The sequence below is a fragment of the Mauremys mutica genome, chromosome 3, assembly GCF_020497125.1.
Source record: "Mauremys mutica isolate MM-2020 ecotype Southern chromosome 3, ASM2049712v1, whole genome shotgun sequence".
In the NCBI taxonomy this organism is placed as follows: domain Eukaryota; kingdom Metazoa; phylum Chordata; order Testudines; family Geoemydidae; genus Mauremys; species Mauremys mutica.
Window position 1 is genome coordinate 4,718,848 of NC_059074.1, and position 24,788 is coordinate 4,743,635.

The following is a 24,788-nucleotide window of genomic DNA, read 5'->3' on the forward strand; positions in this document are numbered from 1 at the left end:
ACAGGAGGTCAGACTAGATGATCACAATGGTCCCTTCTGGCCTTGGAATCTAGGAGATGATAATCTTGGCAGGAGAAGAGCTGTTTTAACTTGTAGTCAGTTCAACTAAGGTAAATACACACAGTATCTTAAGATTCACTTTCCTTCTCTGCTTGCACAACTGGGTTGAAGGAGAGAGACCCTCTTCAGTACATAAACAAATAACGAACTCTGCATATTAGAGGCAGTGACTACATTGAGTTTCAGAGAGGTAGCCCTGGTAGTCTGTATCCACAAAAACAATGAGGAGTCCGGTAGCACCTTGTTAGTCTTTAAGGTGACACTGGACTCCTCATTGTTTTTATGAGGAGTTTGTTTCTCAGACCCTGATCATATTTTTAAGAGAAATAAATCTTAAATTCATTTCAAATGCAGTCATTCTCAAGTGTCTTTTACCCACAGCAGAAAGAATCAATATATAAATATCCTATGTATTTGAAAACTATATTTTTCTTCTGAGAATTAGGAAGTAAGGAGAGATTTAATCTCCAGCAGGACCCAGTCATATCCCAACACCTGAGGAGACCTCAATAACGAGCCTTTTGGGAACAGATGTTTCCAGTTCCAGGAAAAACTAATTTGCATTGAAACAAAACATCCCCAGTGACTCCAGAAGAAACACTGCAGGTTCAGTTACCTTGATTTTGTTTTTAAGCAACTTTCATTTGAGTCTTTTTATAAAGACACTTTGTACAAATTTCTGCACAAAATTAAATCAGGGTCACAGTACATTCAGGCTCACTGCAAATTATCCTAAATAGGAGAATGGAGGAAGAACATGCCATTTAAGTTTTCTATGCAAACATAATACAGGGTAAACTGTTTTCAAACCCAATGCATTCATTCAATCTAGCTATATACCACATACTTAAAAAAAACACACAGTTGCCACTGTAGTCCTGTTATGATAAATACAGTCTTAACACAAAAGACTGAAGTTTTGGTAAAGAGCAGGATTTTGCAAGTGACACTTAACATTTCGCTAACATCCCCATGTGTCATTCACAAAACTACAAGAATATAGTTAACTTTTTAAAGGGGTAGATTTTTGTCTGGACACAAAGACCATCACCACATACAAACCACTGGTCACATTATATGCCTATAGTACATTGATGTCTATAAAGATTTTAAAAGTCCAAGTATTTTGCAATACATTAGATCAGTGTCTTCTTAATTAATTTTGAAATACAGGAATAGAAGAGCTAGCCAAATTGCTACCTACAGTTCCACACATTTATTTGTATCACAGCAGCGTAGCCAGGGGACACTACAGAATCCTGCACACATTACTTCATCTTGATCAGAGACCGATGTTCAGAAAGAGAACCCATGTTGCATGCTGGAACTCACATTTTTCCAGACAGTGGCTCCAACTGGTTTATTCAATGAAATTTGTGCATCACTCTGACTCCTAAAAAGCAGTCAAAAAGGACTGTCTGTTAGGCAAAGTTTTGGCATCTCTGGAATATGAAGCCAAAAATAAGAGCTATACTCACAGCACACATACTGCCAGAAAGAATTCAGCTCTACAGAAGAATTTGCAAGATATTTAATATTCTTCTATGAAAAATGCCAATTTTGTTATGTTTAGGGTAAAAGTGAAACTCCTGCCAGACAGAGGGAAGTGTCTATGTCCTATTGTCAGTGTAGCATATGTGCTCAGTACATTTTCTGCACAAATACAATTGGACTAGTTAAGACATTCACCTGTAGACTCACTGCTATGTAAAGCCAGATCATCAAGATGGATAGGCATATCCATCTGCATTTACTATGCAGCATTTCCCCAAAACATCATCCTAGCTGTTTTGTTCAATGCAAATGAGGCCTCTAGCAGATTTCTAAATACTGGGCAATCAATTGAATCCCTCTTGCCTCACAGATCCTGTACATTCCCTATCTGTTCTGGAAGAACATTTGGACATATTACCAATGGGTAAATCAGAGCTACCTTGTCTTTAAACTCCTGAAAACAAGCCTTGGTGCTGGGTAAAGGTAACACCACAATCATACTTGAAGGGATTCATTCTGAGGGAGCCTGCCACATTAAAAATCCTGGCTTCATTTTCTACCATGTTCTTTCCATGGAATGTCCCTATTGTCTGAAGTGATATAAAGTTATTTTTTCCCAAATGCAAGCTATGCAGAGGATGTGCCCTTATTTAGCCATTAAGGACCTCAAAACAGAAAAATACATGTTCTCAGAACCACAGGGCTCAGTTACTGTAGTTCCTCTGAAAAGGCCTACATATCACTTGCAGATTCAGAATCCTGCAACATGCTGCTCAATGGTTTGAACTATGATCTTACGTTCTATATGCCACAGTCTAGAAATGAAAGACTGGCTTTAAAACCCAACAATACCAATTTAAGGCCAATTAACAGACAGACCTTGCCTACATTCCAGATCCTCCTCCACCTTGTCCTGATTTATATCTTCATGCACCTCTCTCAGAGATCCCACCATTTCATTTTATATCTCACCTGCATTTTGCAGACAAGAAGCTCAGCAACCAATACAGTTTGGGCTACTGATCATGTTCAACTTCCATTGACAGCTCTACGACTTATATTGCAGCACAGTTGAATTGCACTTGCAGGGTTTTTTAAAATGCAAACAGTATCATCTCATGCCAAAAGCCAGCTCATATTATTCAGAAGAACACCGCAATTGAGGGTTTACAATGCCCTTTGAACTTTCTGTAAATGTTTTTACAATATTCTCTGACCCCTAAAGATTTGCAGGTTTGTGTACCAAGCGGGTAAGTGGACTCTATGCTTCTGTGCACAGGTGGGCAATTTTTCCATTGTATTCCTTCCCTCCCTGATGTACAAACACTTTGGGAATGAGGAATAGTTATGATCATGCTTAAGGCCTTACAAAATTCACAGTCCATTTTGGTGAATTTCACGGTCACAGGATTTTTTTAAATTGTAAATTTCACAATTTCAGCTATTTAAATCTGAAATTTAGCGGTGTTGTAATTGTTGTGCAGGAGGATTGCAAGGTTATTGTAGGGAGGGTTGCAGTACTGCTACCCTTACTTCTGCTGGTGGCAGCGCTGCCTTCAGAGCTTAGCAGCTGGAGAGCGGCGGCTGCTGGCTGGGAGCCCAGCTGTGAAGGCAGAGCCACCACCAGTAGCAATGCAGAAGTAAGGATGGCATGGTATGGTACTGCCATCCTTACTTCTGTGCTTCTCCTTGCAAAGCTGGGCCCTCAGTCAAGTGCCACCACGGTCCGGTCACCCAGCTCTGAAGGCAGCAGCACAGAAGTAAAGGTAGCATGGTATGGTATTGCCACCCTTACTTCTACACTGCTGCTGGTGGGGCACTGCCTTGAGAGCTGGGCACCCGGCCAACAGCTGCCACTCTCTGGCCACCCAGCTCTGAAGTCAATGCAGAAGTAAGGGTGACCCCGCCCCCGCAATTCCCTTTTGGGCCAGGACTCCCAATCTGAGAAACGCTGGTCTCCCCCATGAATTCTGTATAGTATAGGGTAAAAACACACAAAAGACCAGATTTCACAGTCTGAGACATGTTTTTCATGGCTGTGAATTTGGCAGGGCCCTAATCATGCTGTCGAACAAAGGGGCCTGAATGTTTCCTTCCATCATCTCTAGGACGGATATCTGATCACACAAATTCCGTGGAATTAGAACACCCCTGAAAAAACATTATGAGTTGATTTTATAGTGTACAGAGGAATGAGCCAAGGCAGATTCCTATAGCAGGGGGAAGCAGGCATCACTTCACAGGAGTTACCACAGCTGAGAGTGCAATCACACTGATCTAATGCATGGTGGCAAAACTCCTAGATGGTGGGTGCTGTGAAAGCGCAAATACCTATCAGAACAAGATTCTATTCTGTTTAAATGCACAAGACCATGGGCTCACTGAAAGCTTTAAACAACCAGTTTAAAAGTCAGTCTGACCCTTAATAGGCAGTCAGTAGAGGGAACCATAATATGACGACAACTGCTCAATCGTGTGATTGGATGGTATACAGTGCTGCATTCTACATCCCACAGTAAAACAGAAGAGCCGGGCTGAAAGCCTTACAGGGAATTTATAATACTCAGGCCTTGCAATCATGAGTTGCTGTTGAATGAATATCTCAGCCTAAGGGCCCATGGTACTTTGGAACTGCTTAAGGATTGAGTGCAAACTGTGCAGTTGACAAAAACCTTTTCTATCCCATATGGGGACTGCTCATGGAAAATGCATGGTCAGATACATTAACAAGTTTCTTAACCCTGTCTCAGAACTCTACATGCTCCCCCTACACAACTAGGAGCACAAAGACAGCTTATCAATGGTCCCTGCCCCTCAACAAGATTTCTATGTTGAATTTAAGAATGAGCCCACAACACACCTGGATAGCACTTTCACATACACAGCCTACAGAGATAGCAGGGGACACTGGCTAAAGGATGAATGAATGTATTGGTATACAGAGGGTTCCTTCCAGGTTCTGAAGAGATCTTGCTAAAAAAACACTTGCACTGAGCAATAAACAAGATACAATTTCAAGGGACACATTTCAAAACCCTCAGTAATCACACACAAATGTCCACCGTGCTCTCCAAATTCACCATTAGAACTTCATGCAGAATGAAGACAGACTATTTAAAAGTACCTTATGGTTTAATCTTATTAATTCTCACCTTGAGTTACCAACTGCACCAGATAAGAGGTTAGATTTTTCTATAGTTACAGTTTTCTGAAGTGTATATATAATCAGGGCCCTGTGCATACTGCAGCTCAGCAGAACATACCTCTTGCTGTATGTGGCATCTGGTTCACATTCATGAATTCCTCTATTCAACTAGTAGAGTTCCTCAGCCCTTGTCCTGAGAAGAGTCACTGTTAACCAGTCAGCAGCTACAGAGCCCTACTGAATGAAGTCAGGAAGAAGGAAAAAAGTTCACCAGCAGTAACTCTGATTATCTGAATGTATTGCCTCCACAAAGGCTCTTCCTCCTTACAAAGTGGAAGTAATTCAGCTCCAAGTAAGTACTGTGGCTGTAGAGAGGAACTGAGGCTTAGTTAAAAGGAGGTGGGGTATTTTATACATAACATAAGGCTAGAAGGCACCAATTTTGACCATCTAGTCTGATCTCCTGCATAATACAGGACTTCCCTGAATTTATTCCTGTTAGAATTACAGCTTATCTTTCACAAAAGCATCTAAACTTGGATTCTCTATCACTGGGAACTTTTCTGGGTGAGGGGGGGGGAGGTGTTCAATATAAGATATGCAACTTCAGCTACGCTATTCATGTAGCTGAAGTCGAAGTATCTTAGTTCGACTTACCTGGCTGTCCTCACGGAGGCAAGTCAAGCGCCGCGGCTCCCCCGTCGACTCCGCTTACTCCTCCTGCCAAGGTGGAGTACGGGCATCGATTCGGGGATCGATTTATCATGTCTAGACAAGACGCAATAAATCGATCCCGATAGATCGATCACTGCCCACCAATCTGGTGGCTAGTGTAGACGTGGCCTTAGTGTTAAAAATGTATGCCTTACTTCCAGTCTCCTCCGCCCAAGTCATTTTCAGAGTCACTGCTTCACAAGATACAGTCCTCCGTCTTGTAAGTATGGCCTGCATTCTTTGTTCGTAAATGTATACATTCATATTCAGCTGTACTAAAACACATATTGTTCGCTCCTGCCCAACTAGCAAAGTGATCCAGATCACTCTGTATCGGTGGCCTACCCTCTGCATTATTTACTACTTCTGCAGTTTGTGTGTCATTTGTAAGTTTTATCAGTGATTGTTTCTAGTGGGATCCCCCTGGTATGAGTTCTTGGTCCTTTACTATTTAACGTTTTTATTAATGACCTGACAGAAAACAGAGTCACTCAACAATGATTCCTCATTTGCAATTATTAGACCTGTCTTAGCAAGCTTTTAACTCATTTAATGTGTGCCATATTGATTTTGTATCATTCTAGCTTCTTTATCAAAATGTCATGCTGTACCAAGTCAAATGCCTTACTGAAGTATATTACATCAACATTATTTATCTTCAACCCAAGTTGTATGCTCATCAAAAAAGATATTTAACTGGATAAGAAATATTTTCCAGTAACCCGTGTTCATTGGCATTAATTACCCTCCTTTAATTCAGTCCCACATCAGCTGTTCCATTATTTTGCCCATGATGGATGTCATGCTAACAGGCATAAGTTTCCCAACTAATCCCTTTTTAAATATTGGCACAAAATTAGCCTTCTCCCAGTCATCTGGAATTCCCTAGTGCCTGAAGACTTATAGAAAAATTTATATTAACAGTCCAGACTGCCACAACCAGCTTTTTTAGAAATTTCTTGGGTGCAACTTATCTGGACTTGCTGATTTTAAGATGTCTAGCTTTAGTTAAACAGCTACATCTTCCTGAGTTAATGCAAGAATGAAAGCTCTCATCATCATATAACACTAGATTTTTCTGCAGTAATTTAGAAAAGCAGGAACAGAAATATTTATTGAACACTTGTACCTTTTCTGATTATTACTGATAATTCTACTATATACATCTAGTAGTGGACCAATACCATTGTTAGGATTCCTCAGTCTACAGAATGAATGGATGTTTTTACCCTTAGATTATATCAAGTGACACACATAGGGTCCTTGTATTGGTTAACAAGAAATTCAAGTCCCAAAGACTCTCAGAATCCAATGGGAGGGTACAAGTTCATAGATCTTGAGAATTTTTTTCACCAGAAAATGGACAGGTCCAGGGGTCTCTTTCACATACACGTAGGAATCAGTCTAAACCTTCACAGTTACCAGCATTAGTTCTGATAACATGAGAGTCTAGTATAACTGGAACTGGACAAGAAACAGAGTCAAAGCTCTGTCTTGAGCAAACCTAATATGGTTCCATTTGACAATGTAACACCTCCCAGGACTTTAAGTTTTATTTTAGTATTAAGAAATAAAGAACATAACAGATATGGGTCAGACCAATGGTCAATATAGTTCAATATCCTGTCTCTGACAGCGACCAGTGCCAGAGGCGTCACAGGGAATGAACAGAACAAGGCAATTTCGAGTGATCTATCCCATCATTCAGTTTCTGGCAGTTGGAAATTTAGGGACACCCGGAGCATGGGGTTATGTCCTAAACATCTTGGCTAATAGCCGGTGATGTCCTATTCTCCGTGAACTTATCTAGCTCTTTTTTAACACAGTTGTAGTTTTGGTTTTCACCACATCCCCAGGCAATGAGTTCCACAGGATGACTGACTATGCAGTGTGTGAAGAAATACTTCCTTATATTTGTTTAAGCCTGCTCCTATTAGTTTAATTGGGTGACCCCTTTTTTTTGTGTTATGAGAATGAGTAAATAAGACTTCCTTATTCACTTTCTTCACACCAGTCATGATTTTATAGACTTCTATCATATTCCCCATTTGTCATCTATTTTCTAAAATGAACAGTCCCAGTTTTTTTTAACCTCTCCTCATACAGAAGCTATTCCATACCCCTATCATTTTTGTTGCCCTTCTATGTACCTTTTCCACTTCTAATATCTTTTTTCTAAATGAGGCAACCAGAACTGCATGCATTATTCAAGGTGTGGAGAGACCATAGATTTATATAGTGGCATTATGACATCCCTTCTTCCTAATGGCTCCTAACATTGTTAGCTTTTTTGACTGCCGCTGCACCCTGAGTGGATGTTTTCAGAGAACTAGCCAAAATGTTTCCAAGATCTCTTTCTTGAGTGGTAACAGCTAATTTAGACCCCACCATTTTGTATATATAGTTGGGATTCTTTTTCCAACATGCATTAATTTGCATTTATTGAATTTCACCTGCCATTTTGTTGCCCAGTCACTCAGCTTAGTGAGATCCCTTTGAAAGCGTTGTCAGAGTGCTACCGGTATGGTGCTTTGCTTTCTTCAATGTTGATATTACTTGGCTGCATGCGTGTGTTCCCTCTGTGTGCTGCCCCAGCTCTGCGCAGATAGCTGACACAGCAGACCTGACAAGAACCCCCAATAACCACAGAGTCTAGTAAGGTACAAAGGCACGTCAACCAGGTTTATTGCTGTATTAAACACAGTAATAGTTCCCTGTAGGTTTCTGAGCCTAACTCAGGGCATACTACAAATATGCGCCCACGGTCAATGAACTCGGCTCAGTCAGTGGCGGGACTTTCCACTGCCCCCTCGGCCAGACAAAGACACCGCCCCAGGGATGCATTCTTATACACAGATACAAACAAGTTACACATCACACCTAACGTATTAAGGTGCAACCCCTCTACGCAGCAAGGTACAACCTCTTTACGTAGTAAGGTGCCGCCTCTCACCTTGTACATGTTGGTTCAATCAAAACAACTTTAGCCATCATATTACCCTTTTGCTCCTGTCATTGGAATGGGTCAGTCTGTTCCTTGTTATCTGTGTGAAATGTTCAGTATTGGTGTGTCCTGGTACCGTGTTTATGCTTTAATACACTATGTGGATATATGTTTATGCAACATCAGCCCTTTTCTTGCCAACTTCTGTGAGTAGGGCCGGCTTCCAGCTCACAGCTTGACTTTTGCTTTTAGCTAAGGCTTGACCATACTTTAGTTCAGGCCTCAGGCCTCAACTGGGCCTTTATCAGGGCCTGCACTTACTACAGTAAGTCTTCCCAGTCAGCTTTAGACTTAATTGGAAGTGTTTAGTAGAGTCAATACTTGTGTCGACTACAATTTACACTTTGTTTGGTTTCGCTGTTATCTCACACTTGGACTACTGCAGAAACTGATGAACTCCCCTTTTCCTCTATCCATCCTCTAAAATAAGGATGCCCCAAATGCAACCCACACAGAGCTCCGTGAGGGAGATAACATAATAGACCACTGGACTAGGAAATTGGGAAACCAAAATTCTATTCCCAGGTTCGCAAGTGACTCACTGAATGACCTTAAACAAGTCACTTACCCTTTCTGTGACTCAGTGTCCCATTTATAAAATGTGACTAGTGATGCTCTACTCATGGTGTGAACATTGAGAATTATGAGTGAATAACACTGTGTAAGTTACTTATTTTCACTGCAGTAGTATCTAGACACCAAAGTCCTACTGTCCTGAGTTCTGTACAAACATGTCATGCGGCAGTCCCTGCCCTAAAGAACTTACAAGCTAAGTAAGACTAAGACAACAGGTGGAAACAAACACACAGGACAGTACAAGCAAACAAATGAGATAACACTGGTCATCATGAGAAACTGCCTAACCAAGTGCTACCTCTGCCGGCATCTTTCACACAGTTCCTGAGAGTACAGCTCCCAGCACACAAATCTCTATTTCCATCTGAATAGCCTCCTACCTCCGGAGACTGGTTATTAAGTATTCTCTAGCACCAATCAAGTTGTTGCTGTTCACTGAAATCCTTTTATTTACACATATACCTACTCTCTGGAGAAATCATTTCTTGAATTTAATCTGACACCAGCCAAATGTTTATAACTCTTCACTAGGTCAGAGTCTGGTTTAGTTTTGTGAAGCATTAAGATATTGATAAAGGACAATTACCTCACCCATCTTGTCACCATAACAAAGAGTTTTCTCTATAACAGAACCAAATGGAGTTAGAAGAAGGCATCACCTCTTCAGAACCACTCCTCAGAATAAGGATTTGTGTTTAAGTTACCATCAGTTAATGAGCAAGAATTGTCAGTTCAAAGTAGGCAAGGCAGGTATCTTTCTAACGAGACATATTCCTGAATCATCCCATAGCATCTTTAGTTTATCACACCCACGTTTAGCAAAAACTACAAGCCCAGACTGTAATTGCTCAAGACAAACTATTGCAACAGCTCAACTAGTGTTTGGAGAGAGAGAGACGCTCTGCTCATCCCCAACACTCCCAGGGAAGCCTCCAGCCCTGGCAAGGTAGCAGAGCTGCCTGCCAGTTTACTTAAACCCAGCTCTCGGCACAGCAAGCCCATCCCGGCCAACAGCCCAAAGGGCATCGCATGCACCTCGCTGCCAGAGACCCCAGGCCAGGTCGGGACACTGCCGGCCCAATGACCCACCGCAAGCAGGGGGCAAGCTCCCTCCAGCGCAGCCGGCTCAGGGACTCCCCTCCCGCGGCTGCAGCTTCAGCGCCCAACAGAAGTGGCCACACTCCGGCGGAGGGAGCTCGCACGACCTGTGCCAGCCGGGGGAAGGCCTATGACCCGCCCTAGCGGCCTCCGGCTCCTCAGGGCAGCCCTCGCCCATCTTCCCGCCACCAGCCCAGCCCCCTCAGGCCCCTGCCTCCCCTTCTCCGCCCCCTCAGGCCCCTGCCCACGGCCGGCGGCCTCTGTCCCCGGGCCCCACGTACCGTTCTGGCGGCCTCTGCCCAGGTCCTGCCCTTCTTCCTGCGGCCCTTCTCCCTCATGTCGCACGCGATGGGGGCAGCTGGCTCGGAGGCTCCCGGCCGATCCTTCCGCCCAGGGCGCTGGGGCCGCAGCTGCTCCGGTCCCGAGGGGGAGAGCGGTGGGTGGCCCTAGCTCCGAGCGCTGCAGGCTCCAGCTCCCCCTGCGGCCGCCGCTGCCATATTGGGCTCCTACTGTACAGGGGCTGCGGTCATGTGATCCCGCCCGCGTGACTCCACCTACTGTACTGGACACGGAGACGGAAGGCCCCGCCCCAGAACGCGAGACCAACGCCTGCGCTCTGCCCGTACTGCCCCCACCGCCGCGCTCTGACGGGGTCCCCGCCTACACCCCCGCCCCCAACTGCCACTCAAGGGCCTTTCCCAAACGAGAGCGGGCCCCCTTCTCCTCCCGGCTGCCACGGCCCATTGGGGCTGCCAATCACCTATGCCCCGCCCCTATGGCTCCATAGCCCGCCTACCCCCATCTCCAGCGGCCGGTTCCGCCTGCCGCCCTTATGTCTGACAGCTGCTAGCGCCTCTCACCCGCTCCTTGGTTACTCCTCGTTGCGGCTCCCCCGTGGTTCTTCCCCAGTGCCACACGGTCCCCTCCCCCAAACCGCCCTCCAACTGCCACACGCGCCCCTCCCCCACACTGCCACCCCATGCTTCCCTCCCCAACCGCCACCCCCAACTGCCACACGCGCCCCTCCCCCAAACCGCCACCCCCCAACTGCCACACGCTCCATTCCCCCAACAGCCACACGCGCCCCTCCCCCAAGCCGCCACCCCAACTGCCACACACGCCCCTCCCTCAGACCCCCAACTGCCACACGCGCCCCTCCCCCAACCGCCACCCTGACTGCCACATGTGCCCCTCCCCGAAACCACCACCCCCAACTGCCACACACATTCCCCTCCCCCCACTGCCACCCCAACTGCAACACACTTGTCTCCCCCAACCGCCACCAGCCACACGCTCCCATCCCCCAAATCGTCACCCCAACAGCCACACACTCCCCTCCCCCAAACAGCCACCCCAACTGCCACCCCAACAGCCACACACATTCCCCTCCCCCAACCGCCACCCCAACTGCCACACGCTCCCCTCCCCCAACCGCCACCCAACTGCCACATGCTCCCCTCCCCCAAATCGTCACCCCAACAGCCACACACTCCCCTCCCCCAAACAGCCACCCCAACTGCCACACGCTGCCCTCCCCCAACTGCCACCCCAACAGCCACACACATTCCCCTCCCCCAACCGCCACCCCAACTGCCACACGCTCCCCTCCCCCAACCGCCACCCAACTGCCACACACTCCCCTCCCCCAACCGCCACCCAACTGCCACATGCTCCCCTCCCCCAAACAGCCACCCCAATTGCCACGCTCATTCCCGTCACCAAAACCCCACCCCAACTGCCACACACATTCCCCTCCCCCAACCACCACCCCGACAGCCACACACATTCCCCTCTTCCAACCCCCACCCCGACAGCCACACACATTCCCCTCTCCCAGCTGCCACCCCACGGCCCACACGCTCACCTCCCCCAAATGCCACATGCTCCCCTCCCCCAAATCACAACCCCCAACTGCCACACACTCCTTGCTCCAACAGCTTCACACTCTCCTCCCGCAAACTTTTCCCCCCCCAATTGCTGCTACCAGTGGCCCCTCCCAAATGCCACCTACATCCATCCTGCAACTGCCAGTCCCAGCTGGTAGCCAGTCCATCACCCAACTGTCACTACCAGTGTTCCCTAACACCTGCCACCCATTGCCTCCCTCAACTGCTGCTCCCAACTGTCTCCCACACCCCTCCTAAAGTTTCCTCATTCCCATCCCTTCTCCCACTCGTCACTACATATTCCCAACTGTTACCCAGTATACACTTGTGACGGAGCGATTCTGGCGGGACCCAACTGAGAGTGCCAAATCAGGACCAATTGCTTAAACTGGGCAGTCACAGCCCTAGGCTGGGGTTTTTCCACCTCTAAGGCCAACCAAACCAGCCAGACAAAAAGGACTTTGGTCTCACCCCACTGGCTAACCACAAGTCACACAAGCAATTTCCTTAGACACTCCAGTCTCCCAGCATCACCACCAGTGCACTCGTCCTGGGGATGAATGGTTATGAAAACCAACACCCCAATAAAAGAAAAAGGTTCTCTCGATCCCAAAGGACCAAGCCCCAGACCCAGGTCAATATACACATCAGATCTTACCCACAAATCACGCTGTTGCCAATCCTTTAGAATCTAAAATCTAAAGGTTTATTTACAAAGGGAAAAAGGTAGAGATGAGAGGTAGAATTGGTTAAATGGAATCAATTACATACAGTAATGGCAAAGTTCTTAGTTTAGGCTTGCAGCAGAGATGGAGTAAACTGCAGGTTCAAATTGAGTCTCTGGAACATCCCCCGCTGGGATGGGTCATTCAGTCCCTGGTGTAGAGCTTCAGTTTGTAGCAAAAATCCCTCCAGAGGTCAGAAGCAGGATTGAAGACCAGATGGAGATGAAGCATCAGCCTTATATAGACTTTTCCAGGTGTAAGAATCTCTTTGTCTTCACTGTGGAAATTTACAGCAAAATGGAGCCTGGAGTCACATGGGCCAGTCCCTGCATACTTTGCTGAGTCACAAGGCGTGTCTGCCTTCTCTCCATGGGTCCATTGTGTAGCTGACGGTCCTTAATGGGCCATCAAACAGGCTAGGCAGAGCTAACACCAGCTTGTCTGGGAGGCTTCCCCCAGAAGCACAGCACAAACTTGAAATACAGACAGCATAGAGCCAACATTCATAACTTCAACTAAAAATGATACAGACATATAGACAGCATAATTATAATCAGCAACCCAGAACCTGGTCTTAGACACCTTATATGACCCCCTTTACTTAGGATTTGGTGCCACTACAGGACCTTGGTTGCAACCCATGTTCTATATGGTCCCCATTTATATCAATAACGTCACACCCCCAACGCAAAATTGATGCAGGAAGGGATGACAAAACATCGCTGACTGCATCCCAAGAGCCCCCTTTCCTTGGGTCTGTCTCACTACAGCTAGTGTTGGGCTAGAGGCCGTACCAGTGTATAACCGAAATGGTTTATCAAAGTCCTGTTCAATAACATGAATGGATCTCTTTACAAACTCTAGGTATAACTTGGTTAGCTTTTGCAGCATGGTTCCTGTATGTTTCAGGTGATCTTGCCAAGAGCTAAAGAAAACAGCTACTTTATCCATACCAGCTTTGGCCAATGTTTTGAACCCAATTAACATTAAACCAATGTAGATATTGATGTTGTTCATAGTACAGGACTTTTGGCATTTAGCCATGAACGCAATATGGTAGTGTGCCTCAGTTTCCCCTTTCATACAGCACATCAGGTCTGGAATGTATTTTCCCCTGTGAAAAGTTCCAACACTGTTTACAGGCATTAACTGTGAAACATCAGTATAGCAAGGCCCTTTAACATAAAGTGTGTTTTCATGTATTCCTTTCAACATGTTCAAGGGATTTTCCAAAAGATTAGGCACATTATACATTGTTACAGTTAGCATTAGCAATAACAACAAATTGATTGCAAGTGTCCATCTACAAACATGTTTGTCATGCCACACCCTTGGCTCAATACCATTGGAGTTTGGGCATTTTAGGGTTAACCTGTGGCTTCCCTTTGCAAAATTCAGTCTTCTCTTTCCTTCTGGATTAAACCCTGATTTCTCTTGCTTAACAGAATTCACTGGCTGATGGGGCGGGCCCTCTGTGCTAACAGCTATTAGCAATTCTGTCTTCTCCCTGCCAGCCAAGTAATTCGCATCAACACAGACACTAGCTTTTAACTCTTCAGCTGCTATGGATTCCAAGGCTGGACTTTGTCTCACAGAGGTACCACACAAATCCAAAGAGTCTGAGGGTGAGAGCTGGCTTGCTCTCCCCTGCCTCCTCAAGCATTTAGCCATACAACTGTTCTGCTCTGAAACACCAGTAACCGAATCTGTCCTCAGATCCTGAAGCACAGACTGCTTACTTACAGATTCAGCATGGAGACATTCCTGTCCCAACAGCATTGTCTCCCCACCAACAAGCTGGCCACACACAGCCAGGTGGTTATAGGGCTGCTCAACTTCCTTAACAGCTTCTACTCCACCTGAGACCTTTTCAAAGCTGCCCACACTGGATCTCTCAAAAGGAAAGTCAGTGGATCCATTCACAACAGAAAATTTCTGGCTGTTAGGAACTGAAACTTCCTTGATTAAATCACTTTTACACCCTTCAGTTGCAGTAAACTGCTTGCACAGGCTACCATGAGGATTCCCTTCCCTAGGAGCTTCTCTAAGCAGCAATTCACCCCTCACAGAAGTTCTGCCCTTCCCCTCTTCACCTAGGGCTTGCTCTAAAGGAACACTTCCCTGAGCAACCACAGACGCTTTCTGGGCCTCACTTACATTCAGAATCACCTTAGGCCCAACAGGCGGATTTCTACACAATCCCCTTTTAGGCACACCTACAGACTTTCTAGATAACAGGTCAGAAGCAGTCTCCTTCCCTTGGCCATGAACAAGTTCAGGAATCTTTTCCTTCTTGCTACAAGTTGTCAAACTGTCAGTAGGTAACACACTTAAATCACCTTCATGCTCTCCTTGTGCCCTGGCTAGGGTATCACCCTGATCAGACAGAGTTGCTGCACCCTTTTCCAACCACACATTAGCAACTGGCAAACTACAAGCACCAGAACTGTCTGGTCTTTGGGACCTTGCTATGACACTAACTGGATGCAACCTAGTTACAGTGCCATTCTCCCCAGCAGACACAAACTCAGGACTATTCCCTTCCTGGGCTTTAGCTGTATTTACAACCAACTTCGAGACAACTGAATCACCCTCAACCATCACAGGCTGACAGGCACCTTCTGTCTGCTCCACAGACACCGAAGAGCCGGAGACACATTCTCCTTTACCAGACACACAGCTTGGGATTTTACTTCCCTTGTCCCAGCACACAGGGCTGTTCACAGACAACTGCTTGGAGACTGGGGTAGCTTCCTTTATAGGCAAGTCAATACTCCTGACAGACACAGGCACATTCCCTCCACTGTCACATTTCTCCACACAGGAAACAGGTAAGGGATATGGACACTCATCTTCCACTATCCCTCCCTTCCCAAACTGCTGATTAGACAAAGCCATCAGCTCACAAGGCTGCCTAGGCTCCTCCAAACTTTCCCTTCCAGGCACATTGCCTCTTCCAACAGATAAGCTGCTGCTCTTTTCACTACACTGAGCTACTTTTAGCAAATCACAGTTACCCATTTCAGGTTTACTTCTACAAGCTGCACTAGCCACCAATCCATTACCCATTACAAATTTACCCTTTCCTTCCTCAGTTAGGGCTTTAACCTGACCATTTACTTTAATCTGCTCCTGAGAAACCTTTTCCTCACCAATGAGATTTTTCTGCTTTTGATCTAACTCCAGATTTCCTTCTGAGACACCAGACAGACATTCAGAAACTTCATTCCCAAAAATACTGCTTTTTTGCACAGACAAACCTTTGGAGCAACCCTCCTCAGGCAAATCATTGCCCACAATAGACACAGGTTTAAGATCATTCCTCTCCTGTGTCTGGCTACCTGGACTGAACAAAACTGTAACATTCTCCCCAATTAAAAGATCTTTAGGCAATAACTTCCTGACGCCAGCTATCACTTCATGCTGAGCCCCATTCCACTCAAGGTGGATTCTAGCTAAAGGCACACGGACAGTAAACTCACAGAGGATCACAACATTCACACTCTGATTTGGTAAATAATCTTCCTCTTTGACCAGATCTGCTTTAACAAGAGTGATGTTAGAAGCCATAATTTGCCCTAAACAGCTTTTACCATTGACTTTTACACACTCTATGAATTTTCCATTACCATTCCCATCCATAGCACTGGCACAATTTATGGGGCCACCCCCTACTGAACACACAGTAACAGCATTGACATAAAAGGTGGCATTGTTGGGGTACATTTGGTTACCCCCAGACAACTGCTCAGAGTTATACCACATACCAACATTGTTACAAACTGGACTTTCAAGAGGATACAGTTTCTGCCGTTCTTCCCTTGCTTTTTTGACTTGGAGTTGGAGTCTAGCTGTCTCCTGTTGCATCTGTCGAGTTTTCTCCTCAGCAGCCAGCAGCTCCAGACGCCTCTTACGAGCTTTTTCTTCTCTCCTAGCAACTTCTTTCTTTCTCTCATCAGCCTCTTTCTCCATTCGAATTTCTGCCAGTTCTTGCTCATAATCAAACTGCAGGCTGTCTCTCAAGGCTTGCAGTTTCCTTGCTTTTTGTCTCATGGTCACTGATCTTTAACCAACCAAACTCTCAATCCCACATTTAAATTTTGGATAGCGTGGGGTTCTGACCCAAAGCTTAATTGACCTGGTTCTGTGGATCCTGCCGACTACGCCACTGTGACGGAGCGATTCTGGCGGGACCCAACTGAGAGTGCCAAATCAGGACCAATTGCTTAAACTGGGCAGTCACAGCCCTAGGCTGGGGTTTTTCCACCTCTAAGGCCAACCAAACCAGCCAGACAAAAAGGACTTTGGTCTCACCCCACTGGCTAACCACAAGTCACACAAGCAATTTCCTTAGACACTCCAGTCTCCCAGCATCACCACCAGTGCACTCGTCCTGGGGATGAATGGTTATGAAAACCAACACCCCAATAAAAGAAAAAGGTTCTCTCGATCCCAAAGGACCAAGCCCCAGACCCAGGTCAATATACACATCAGATCTTACCCACAAATCACGCTGTTGCCAATCCTTTAGAATCTAAAATCTAAAGGTTTATTTACAAAGGGAAAAAGGTAGAGATGAGAGGTAGAATTGGTTAAATGGAATCAATTACATACAGTAATGGCAAAGTTCTTAGTTTAGGCTTGCAGCAGAGATGGAGTAAACTGCAGGTTCAAATTGAGTCTCTGGAACATCCCCCGCTGGGATGGGTCATTCAGTCCCTGGTGTAGAGCTTCAGTTTGTAGCAAAAATCCCTCCAGAGGTCAGAAGCAGGATTGAAGACCAGATGGAGATGAAGCATCAGCCTTATATAGACTTTTCCAGGTGTAAGAATCTCTTTGTCTTCACTGTGGAAATTTACAGCAAGATGGAGCCTGGAGTCACATGGGCCAGTCCCTGCATACTTTGCTGAGTCACAAGGCGTGTCTGCCTTCTCTCCATGGGTCCATTGTGTAGCTGACGGTCCTTAATGGGCCATCAAACAGGCTAGGCAGAGCTAACACCAGCTTGTCTGGGAGGCTTCCCCCAGAAGCACAGCACAAACTTGAAATACAGACAGCATAGAGCCAACATTCATAACTTCAACTAAAAATGATACAGACATATAGACAGCATAATTATAATCAGCAACCCAGAACCTGGTCTTAGACACCTTATATGACCCCCTTTACTTAGGATTTGGTGCCACTACAGGACCTTGGTTGCAACCCATGTTCTATATGGTCCCCATTTATATCAATAACGTCACAACACTCTTCAGTGCCATCCCTGATGCCCAAATGCCATCCCCTGATTCTGCTCCTGGTTCCCATCTGCAGCCCCCCATCTCTTCTCCCAGCATGATCATCCTGGCCACCACCCCTCGTTCTCAATTGACATTAACCTTCTCCCACTTTCTGCAGCCACAACGACTAGCATTTGTCATTCTCAACCCACAAATAAACTTCTGATTCCAGCATTTGTCCCTTCTTTTCTATCAGAGGGGCCATCACACAAAACATCCTCCTCGCTGTCTGAATAGTAGCAGAGAGGAACTAATTATCACACAATCTGTACGTTGGTCCCAGTTACAAACGTGTATCACGCTTTTGTAATTCTGTCCATGCAATCTCTCACATGGCTGCTGTTCCATGTGTCTAATTCACAGGGAAAGGACACAGTGTCTCACACTGAACAGTACCATATGTCCCTGTTTTAATGGCAAGGGTAACGTGAAACCTTTATTGCTGTATATGTGTAGGAGCGCAGACAGTAGTGGGTGCTGTGCCAGAAGGAAATGAGGAAACGAAGGTTATGTCTACACTACGGACTTTATAGAGGCACAGCTGTATTGCTGTAGCTGTGCTGCTGTAAGGTCTCCTGTGTAGCCGCTCTATGCTGGCAGGAGAAAACCATCTCACCCTCGTAATCTTTTAATCGGTATACAGGTCTCTGGTTAAGGCTTCATCCACTAAGAAGAGCTCAGCGGTAAACGTTTATTCATAACCTTTTTTCAAAAGCTCCTTTGGTTTTAGATAGTCTCATGTGGTCGCCGTTTCTAAAAGGGGCAACAACCAGTTTTATTTTAAAACCATCCCCATAAACCGTTTTCCACACCTTCAGAGAATTTGAAGGGCTAACATCAGTGGGTCTGGTATGTATAGTTCTGTGAAAACTCTGGTTGTAACTCTTTATAAAGTCAAGTAACATGTCGATGTTGCGAAAGGTGTTATGGGCTGTAAAATGTCTCCACATAGTCCAAAGTGCCCATGGGGGTGGTGAAGGAGTCCATGTTTCCTCTCAGTATTTCCATGATTTCTAAAATACACATTCTTGGAACTAAATGGTCGAATCTGCGCAGCAGTGGGACTTCTGGGGGCAGTGCTATACTCTGATTGGTAGAAGGCAGTAGGGGAAGCTCATGGAGGGGTCACACGACCCGCTTCTGGGCCGGTCACCCCACCCCAGAACTCCCTCCGCTTGGTCAAATTGGCACTTGGGGCAGTCTTCTGCAGGTGAAACCCATCCTGATTGGTAGCGGGCGGTGAAAGGAGTTCTTAGAGAGATCACACAACTCACTTCCAGACAGATCACCCTGCCCCAGAACTCCCCCCCGATTGGTCAAATCTCCTCTTGGGGCGGTCCCGAGAGGGGATGAAACCCTTCCTGATTGGTAGAGGGCAGTGGGAGGAGTTCTTAGAGGGGTCACATGACACCCTTTGCTTCCAGTCATGTGCCCGTCTTGACCCCCGAAGTAATACCCCCAGGGGCAGGTCTTAGGGTGACAGGTGGGTGGGGCCTGAGGGGTCCTGGGAGGGACCTATGTTTGTTCGATGGTAGGCCCCTTATACTACTTTAAGGGTATGGAACAGTTTCCATATGAGGAGAGATTAATAAGTCTGGGACTTTTCAGCTTGGAAAATAGTTGACTAAGGGAGGATATGATAGAGGTCTATAAAATCATGACTGTTGTGAAGAAAGTTAATAAGGAAGTGTTATGTACTCCTCATAACACAAGAACTAGGGATCACCACATGAAATAAATAGGCAGCAGGATTAAAACAAACAAAAGGAAGTATTTCTTCACACAACGGACAGTCAACCTGCAGAACTCTTTACCAAAGGATGTTGTGAAGGCAAAGACTATAACAGGGTTCAAAAGAGAACTAGATAAATTAATGGACAGGTCAATCAATGGCTATTAGCCAGGATGAGCAGGGATGGTGTCCCTAGCCTCTGTTTGCCAGAGGCTGGGAATGGGCAACAGGGGATGGATCACTTGATGATTCCCTGTTCTGTTCATTCCCTCTGGGCACCTGGCATTGGCCACTGTCAGAAGACAGGATACTGGGCTAGATGGACCTTTGGTCTGACCCAGCATGGTTGTGCTTATGTTCTTATATTCTCAGGTCTCAAGAGAAACTTTCATCTCTGGCAGACAGAAAAAAACACCTTAGGGCTAGTAAATTGAGTCCTTTTGTGCTGGCATCACTGAGGAAAACCAGCAGGATGTTACTAAAAAAAGACAGTAAAAGACAGGGGTGGGGGAGGACTTGGAATTATAAAAGTCAAGCAAAACAATGCAATAACAATTGCCAGAGTTTAATATCTTATGTTAAGTTTTAGAAGTAAATTAAAATTGATCCTTTCTCAAAAGAGCTAAAGATAAGCTGACATAGATCATCTGTTTCATCTTACGAGTGTGATCCATCATGTTGTTGTATTCAAGAGCTATATTACATTTCAAACAGCAATTTTTACATGCAACTTTCAGGTCAAAACTTCAAGTAGGCAGCTGAAGGTCCTTTAATTTCCACTCTAGCTATCAGCCTGAGCCAGCATTAAAGATTCAATCCACTGGCTTTCTGATTCACTAGTGGCAAAACATCATCAGTAAACCGGCCAACAAGATTATATATAACTACATGGGGGGGATGGAGGATGTAAGTCATTTTCCAGGAAAGGTTAACACAAATTTTGAAAATTTTGCTAAGGGGGCAAACAGTGGGTGCTGTCACCATTGTGGCAAATTGCCAGCACTATTATGATGGGTCTCGCACTCTCTCTTCTTTGGGGGCGGTTCAGGGCACCATGGGTGCTGGCTGGTGAGTCTTGCCCACATGCTCAGGGTTTAACTGATCGCCATATTTGGGGTCGGGAAGGAATTTTCCTCCAGGGCAGATTGGCAGAGGCCCTGGAGGTTTTTTGCCTTCCTCTGCAGCATGGGGCACGGGTCACTTTTTGGAGGATTCTCTGCAGCTTGAGGTCTTCAAACCGCAATTTGGGGGCTTCGATAACTCAGACATAGGTTAGGGGTTTGTTATAGAAGTGGATGGGTGGGATTCTGTGGCCTGCACTGTGCAGGAGGTCAGACTAGATTATCATAATGGTCCCTTCTGACCTTAAAGTCTATGAGTCTTGCCCCTGAATTGGAATATTAACTGCCCCACTAGTGTCCTAGAGGAGGGGAGTGGAGAGGGAGGGATCTGGGCCCACCCTCTACTCATGGTCCCAGCCCAGGGGCCCTGAGGATAGTGGTGAACCACTTGAACTGACGGTTCCTTCCCGTGGGCTACTTCCCTCTCCTGCCCTTCAGCTTGTGGGGGCTTCCTGCCCTCCCTCTGCACAAGCCAGGTGCCCCTTTGGGGTTCTCTGCTCGGTGTCACCGTCAGGCTCCCTTCTTATGACCCTTTGACCGCACTCCTGTCCCTGTTCTTTTATTAGTTGTCCCCCGCAATTAGTGGGTTTCTGAGGCTCTGTGGCACCTCCCCTTAGGCTGGGGGGGGGTTCCGTTAGCATGGGGCGGGCTCGCCCGCCCCATTTCCTGGAAACCCAATAGATACTTATGTAAGCAGAGTCAGGATGAGCCCCACCCTGACATCTGGTGGTAAATTATGGGAAGTGCGGAAAGTGTTGCATTGGTATTTCGGTTATTTGCATGGGCACTCCCACCCCACTTAGCATACCGCAAAGCAGCATGGGATGGTTACTTTCACAGCTGTGGGAGCCCCCAATTTCGTTGTTATTGGGGCAGGAGGAATGAAATGTTGTCACCCTGATTGGGTAAATGGGGAACTACAAAATTGTCTTGTGATGGGGGGGTTTCATTGTCAGCTGGATAGCTCTTGCTAGATGGGGCACATGGGTTCCAAAACCCATTGAGAGGAGAGAGGCTGGGGGCCAGTATCTGTACTTGGTGGTGCAGGCTCCTTGTGTGAGCCAGAAGCACCAGTTCCACCTGTGCCTCTCTCCATGGTGGAATGTCAGAGTTAACTTTTGATTCCCTTAAAAATCTAGATGCAGGTTACTGAGCTGAATTAATAAGAATATAAGAAAGGCTGTACTGGGTCAGACCAAAGGTCCATCTAGCCCAGTATCTGTCTACTGACAGTGGCCAATGCCAGGTGCCCCTGAGGGAGTGAACCTAACAGGCAATGATCAAGTGATCTCTCTCCTGCCATCCATCTCCATCCTCTGACGAACAGAGGCTAGGGACACCATTCTTACCCATCCTGGCTAATAGCCATTTATGGACTTAGTCACCAAGAATTTATCCAGTCCCCTTTTAAACATTGTTATAGTCCTAGCCTTCACAACCTCCTCAGGTAAGGAGTTCCACAAGTTGACTGTGCGCTGCGTGAAGAAGAACTTCCTTTTATTTGTTTTAAACCTGCTGCCTATTAATTTCATTTGGTGACCCCTAGTTCTTGTATTATGGGAATAAGTAAATAACTTTTCCTTATCCACTTTCTCAACATCACTCATGATTTTATATACCTCTATCATATCCCCCCTTAGTCTTCTCTTTTCCAAACTGAAGAGTCCTATCCTCTTTAATCTTTCCTCATATGGGACCCTCTCTAAACCCCTAATCATTTTAGTTGCTCTTTTCTGAACCTTTTCTAGTGCTAGAATATCTTTTTTGAGGTGAGGAGACCACATCTGTACACAGTATTCGAGATGTGGGCGTACCATGGATTTATATAAGGGCAATAATATATTCTCAGTCTTATTCTCTATCCCCTTTTTAATGATTCCTAACATCCTGTTTGCTTTTTTGACCGCCTCTGCACACTGCGTGGACATCTTCAGAGAACTATCCACGATAACTCCAAGATCTTTTTCCTGACTCGTTGTAGCTAAATTAGCCCCCATCATGTTGTATGTATAGTTGGGGTTATTTTTTCCAATGTGCATTACTTTACATTTATCCACATTAAATTTCATTTGCCATTTTGTTGCCCAATCACTTAGTTTTGTGAGATCTTTTTGAAGTTCTTCACAATCTGCTTTGGTCTTAACTATCTTGAGTAGTTTAGTATCATCTGCAAACTTTGCCACCTCACTGTTTACCCCTTTCTCCAGATCATTTATGAATAAATTGAATAGGATTGGTCCTAGGACTGACCCTTGGGGAACACCACTAGTTACGCCTCTCCATTCTGAGAATTTACCATTAATTCCTACCCTTTGTTCCCTGTCCATTAACCAGGTCTCAATCCATGAAAGGACCTTTCCTTTTATCCCATGACAGCTTAATTTACGTAAGAGCCTTTGGTGAGGGACCTTGTCAAAGGCTTTCTGGAAATCTAAGTACACTATGTCCACCGGATCCCCCTTGTCCACATGTTTGTTGACCCCTTCAAAGAACTCTAATAGATTAGTAAGACACGATTTCCCTTTACAGAAACCATGTTGACTATTGCTCAAGAGTTTATGTTTTTCTATGTGTCTGACAATTTTATTCTTTACTATTGTTTCAACTAATTTGCCCGGTACCGACGTTAGACTTACCGGTCTGTAATTGCCGGGATCACCCCTAGAGCCCTTTTTAAATATTGGCGTTACATTAGCTAACTTCCAGTCATTGGGTACCGAAGCCGATTTAAAGGACAGGTTACAAACCTTAGTTAATAGTTCCGCAACTTCACATTTGAGTTCTTTCAGAACTCTTGGGTGAATGCCATCTGGTCCCGGTGACTTGTTAATGTTGAGTTTATCAATTAATTCCAAAACCTCCTCTAGTGACACTTCAATCTGTGACAGTTCCTCAGATTTGTCACCTACAAAAGCCAGCTCAGGTTTGGGAATCTCCCTAACATCCTCAGCCGTGAAGACTGAAGCAAAGAATCCATTTAGTTTCTCCGCAATGACTTTATCATCTTTAAACGCTCCTTTTGAATTTTGATCATCAAGGGGCCCCACTGGTTGTTTAGCAGGCTTCCTGCTTCTGATGTACTTAAAAAACATTTTGTTATTACCTTTGGAGTTTTTGGCTAGCCGTTCTTCAAACTCCTCTTTGGCTTTTCTTATTACACTCTTGCACTTAAGTTGGCATTGTTTGTGCTCCTTTCTATTTGCCTCACTAGGATTTGACTTCCACTTTTTAAAGGAAGTCTTTTTATCTCTCTCTCATTGCTTCACTGGGGCTCCCCTACTATGAGCTGAAATCACTGAAGAGCTGGACTTGCTGAGCTGGACTTGCTGAGCTGAGAGCACTGTGCTAATGAGTGGAGCTGAAATCACTGAAGAGCTGGACTTGCTGAGCTGAGAGCACTGTGCTGATGAGTGGGGGAGCCTGAAGCAATACTGGGAGAGCAGAGTGGAGCAGTTTGTGCAGCCACTGGGTGAGTGGAGCTGAGCAGCTCGTGAGGACGGCTGGAGCGGATCACAGGACAGCTGGTGGACCAGAGCAGCTGGCAGAGTGGAGCAGCCCACAGAGTAAGCGGAGCTGAGCTGTTTGCGGGGACGACTAGTGGAAGCAGAACCCCACGAAGAGGCAGGGCAGCTGGCCCCGAACCACGTAAGGTGCCCCTTTCTACCTAGGCTGGGGAGGGGGACCTCTGCAAAGAGACTCTTGAACTCTGGGCTGCCTGACCCGGGACAGAGACTTTTGAATTGTGGGACTTTTGGGACTGTGGGTGATTTAGGGGGGTTGCTGGACTCAAGGGCCCAGAGAGAAGGACACGGCCCAAGTTGCTGGGGTGGGTCTTTGCTCACGGTTTGACCTATGAACTCCAGTTGAGGTATTTTCCAAATTTCATGCTTGTTGTTGTTTATCTTATGTAATTAAACCTTTTCTGCTACACCAAGAGTCTGTGCTTGCGAG

The 24,788-nt window shown here is 45.8% G+C and overlaps 1 protein-coding gene across 2 annotated transcripts in view; it reads right to left on the reverse strand.

Annotated features, from left to right (window-relative positions):
- The window catches only part of ASXL2 (ASXL transcriptional regulator 2), a 218,981-nt gene extending 208,315 nt beyond the window's left edge, over window positions 1–10,666 (reverse strand). For both annotated transcript variants that reach the window (XM_045010059.1, XM_045010057.1), the window contains exon 1: window positions 10,373–10,666. In XM_045010059.1, coding sequence (XP_044865994.1) covers window positions 10,373–10,429 — 57 coding nt within the window. In that variant the 5' untranslated portion in view covers window positions 10,430–10,666. The remainder of the gene's footprint in view (window positions 1–10,372) is intronic.
- Between the last annotated feature and the right edge of the window lie 14,122 nt (window positions 10,667–24,788).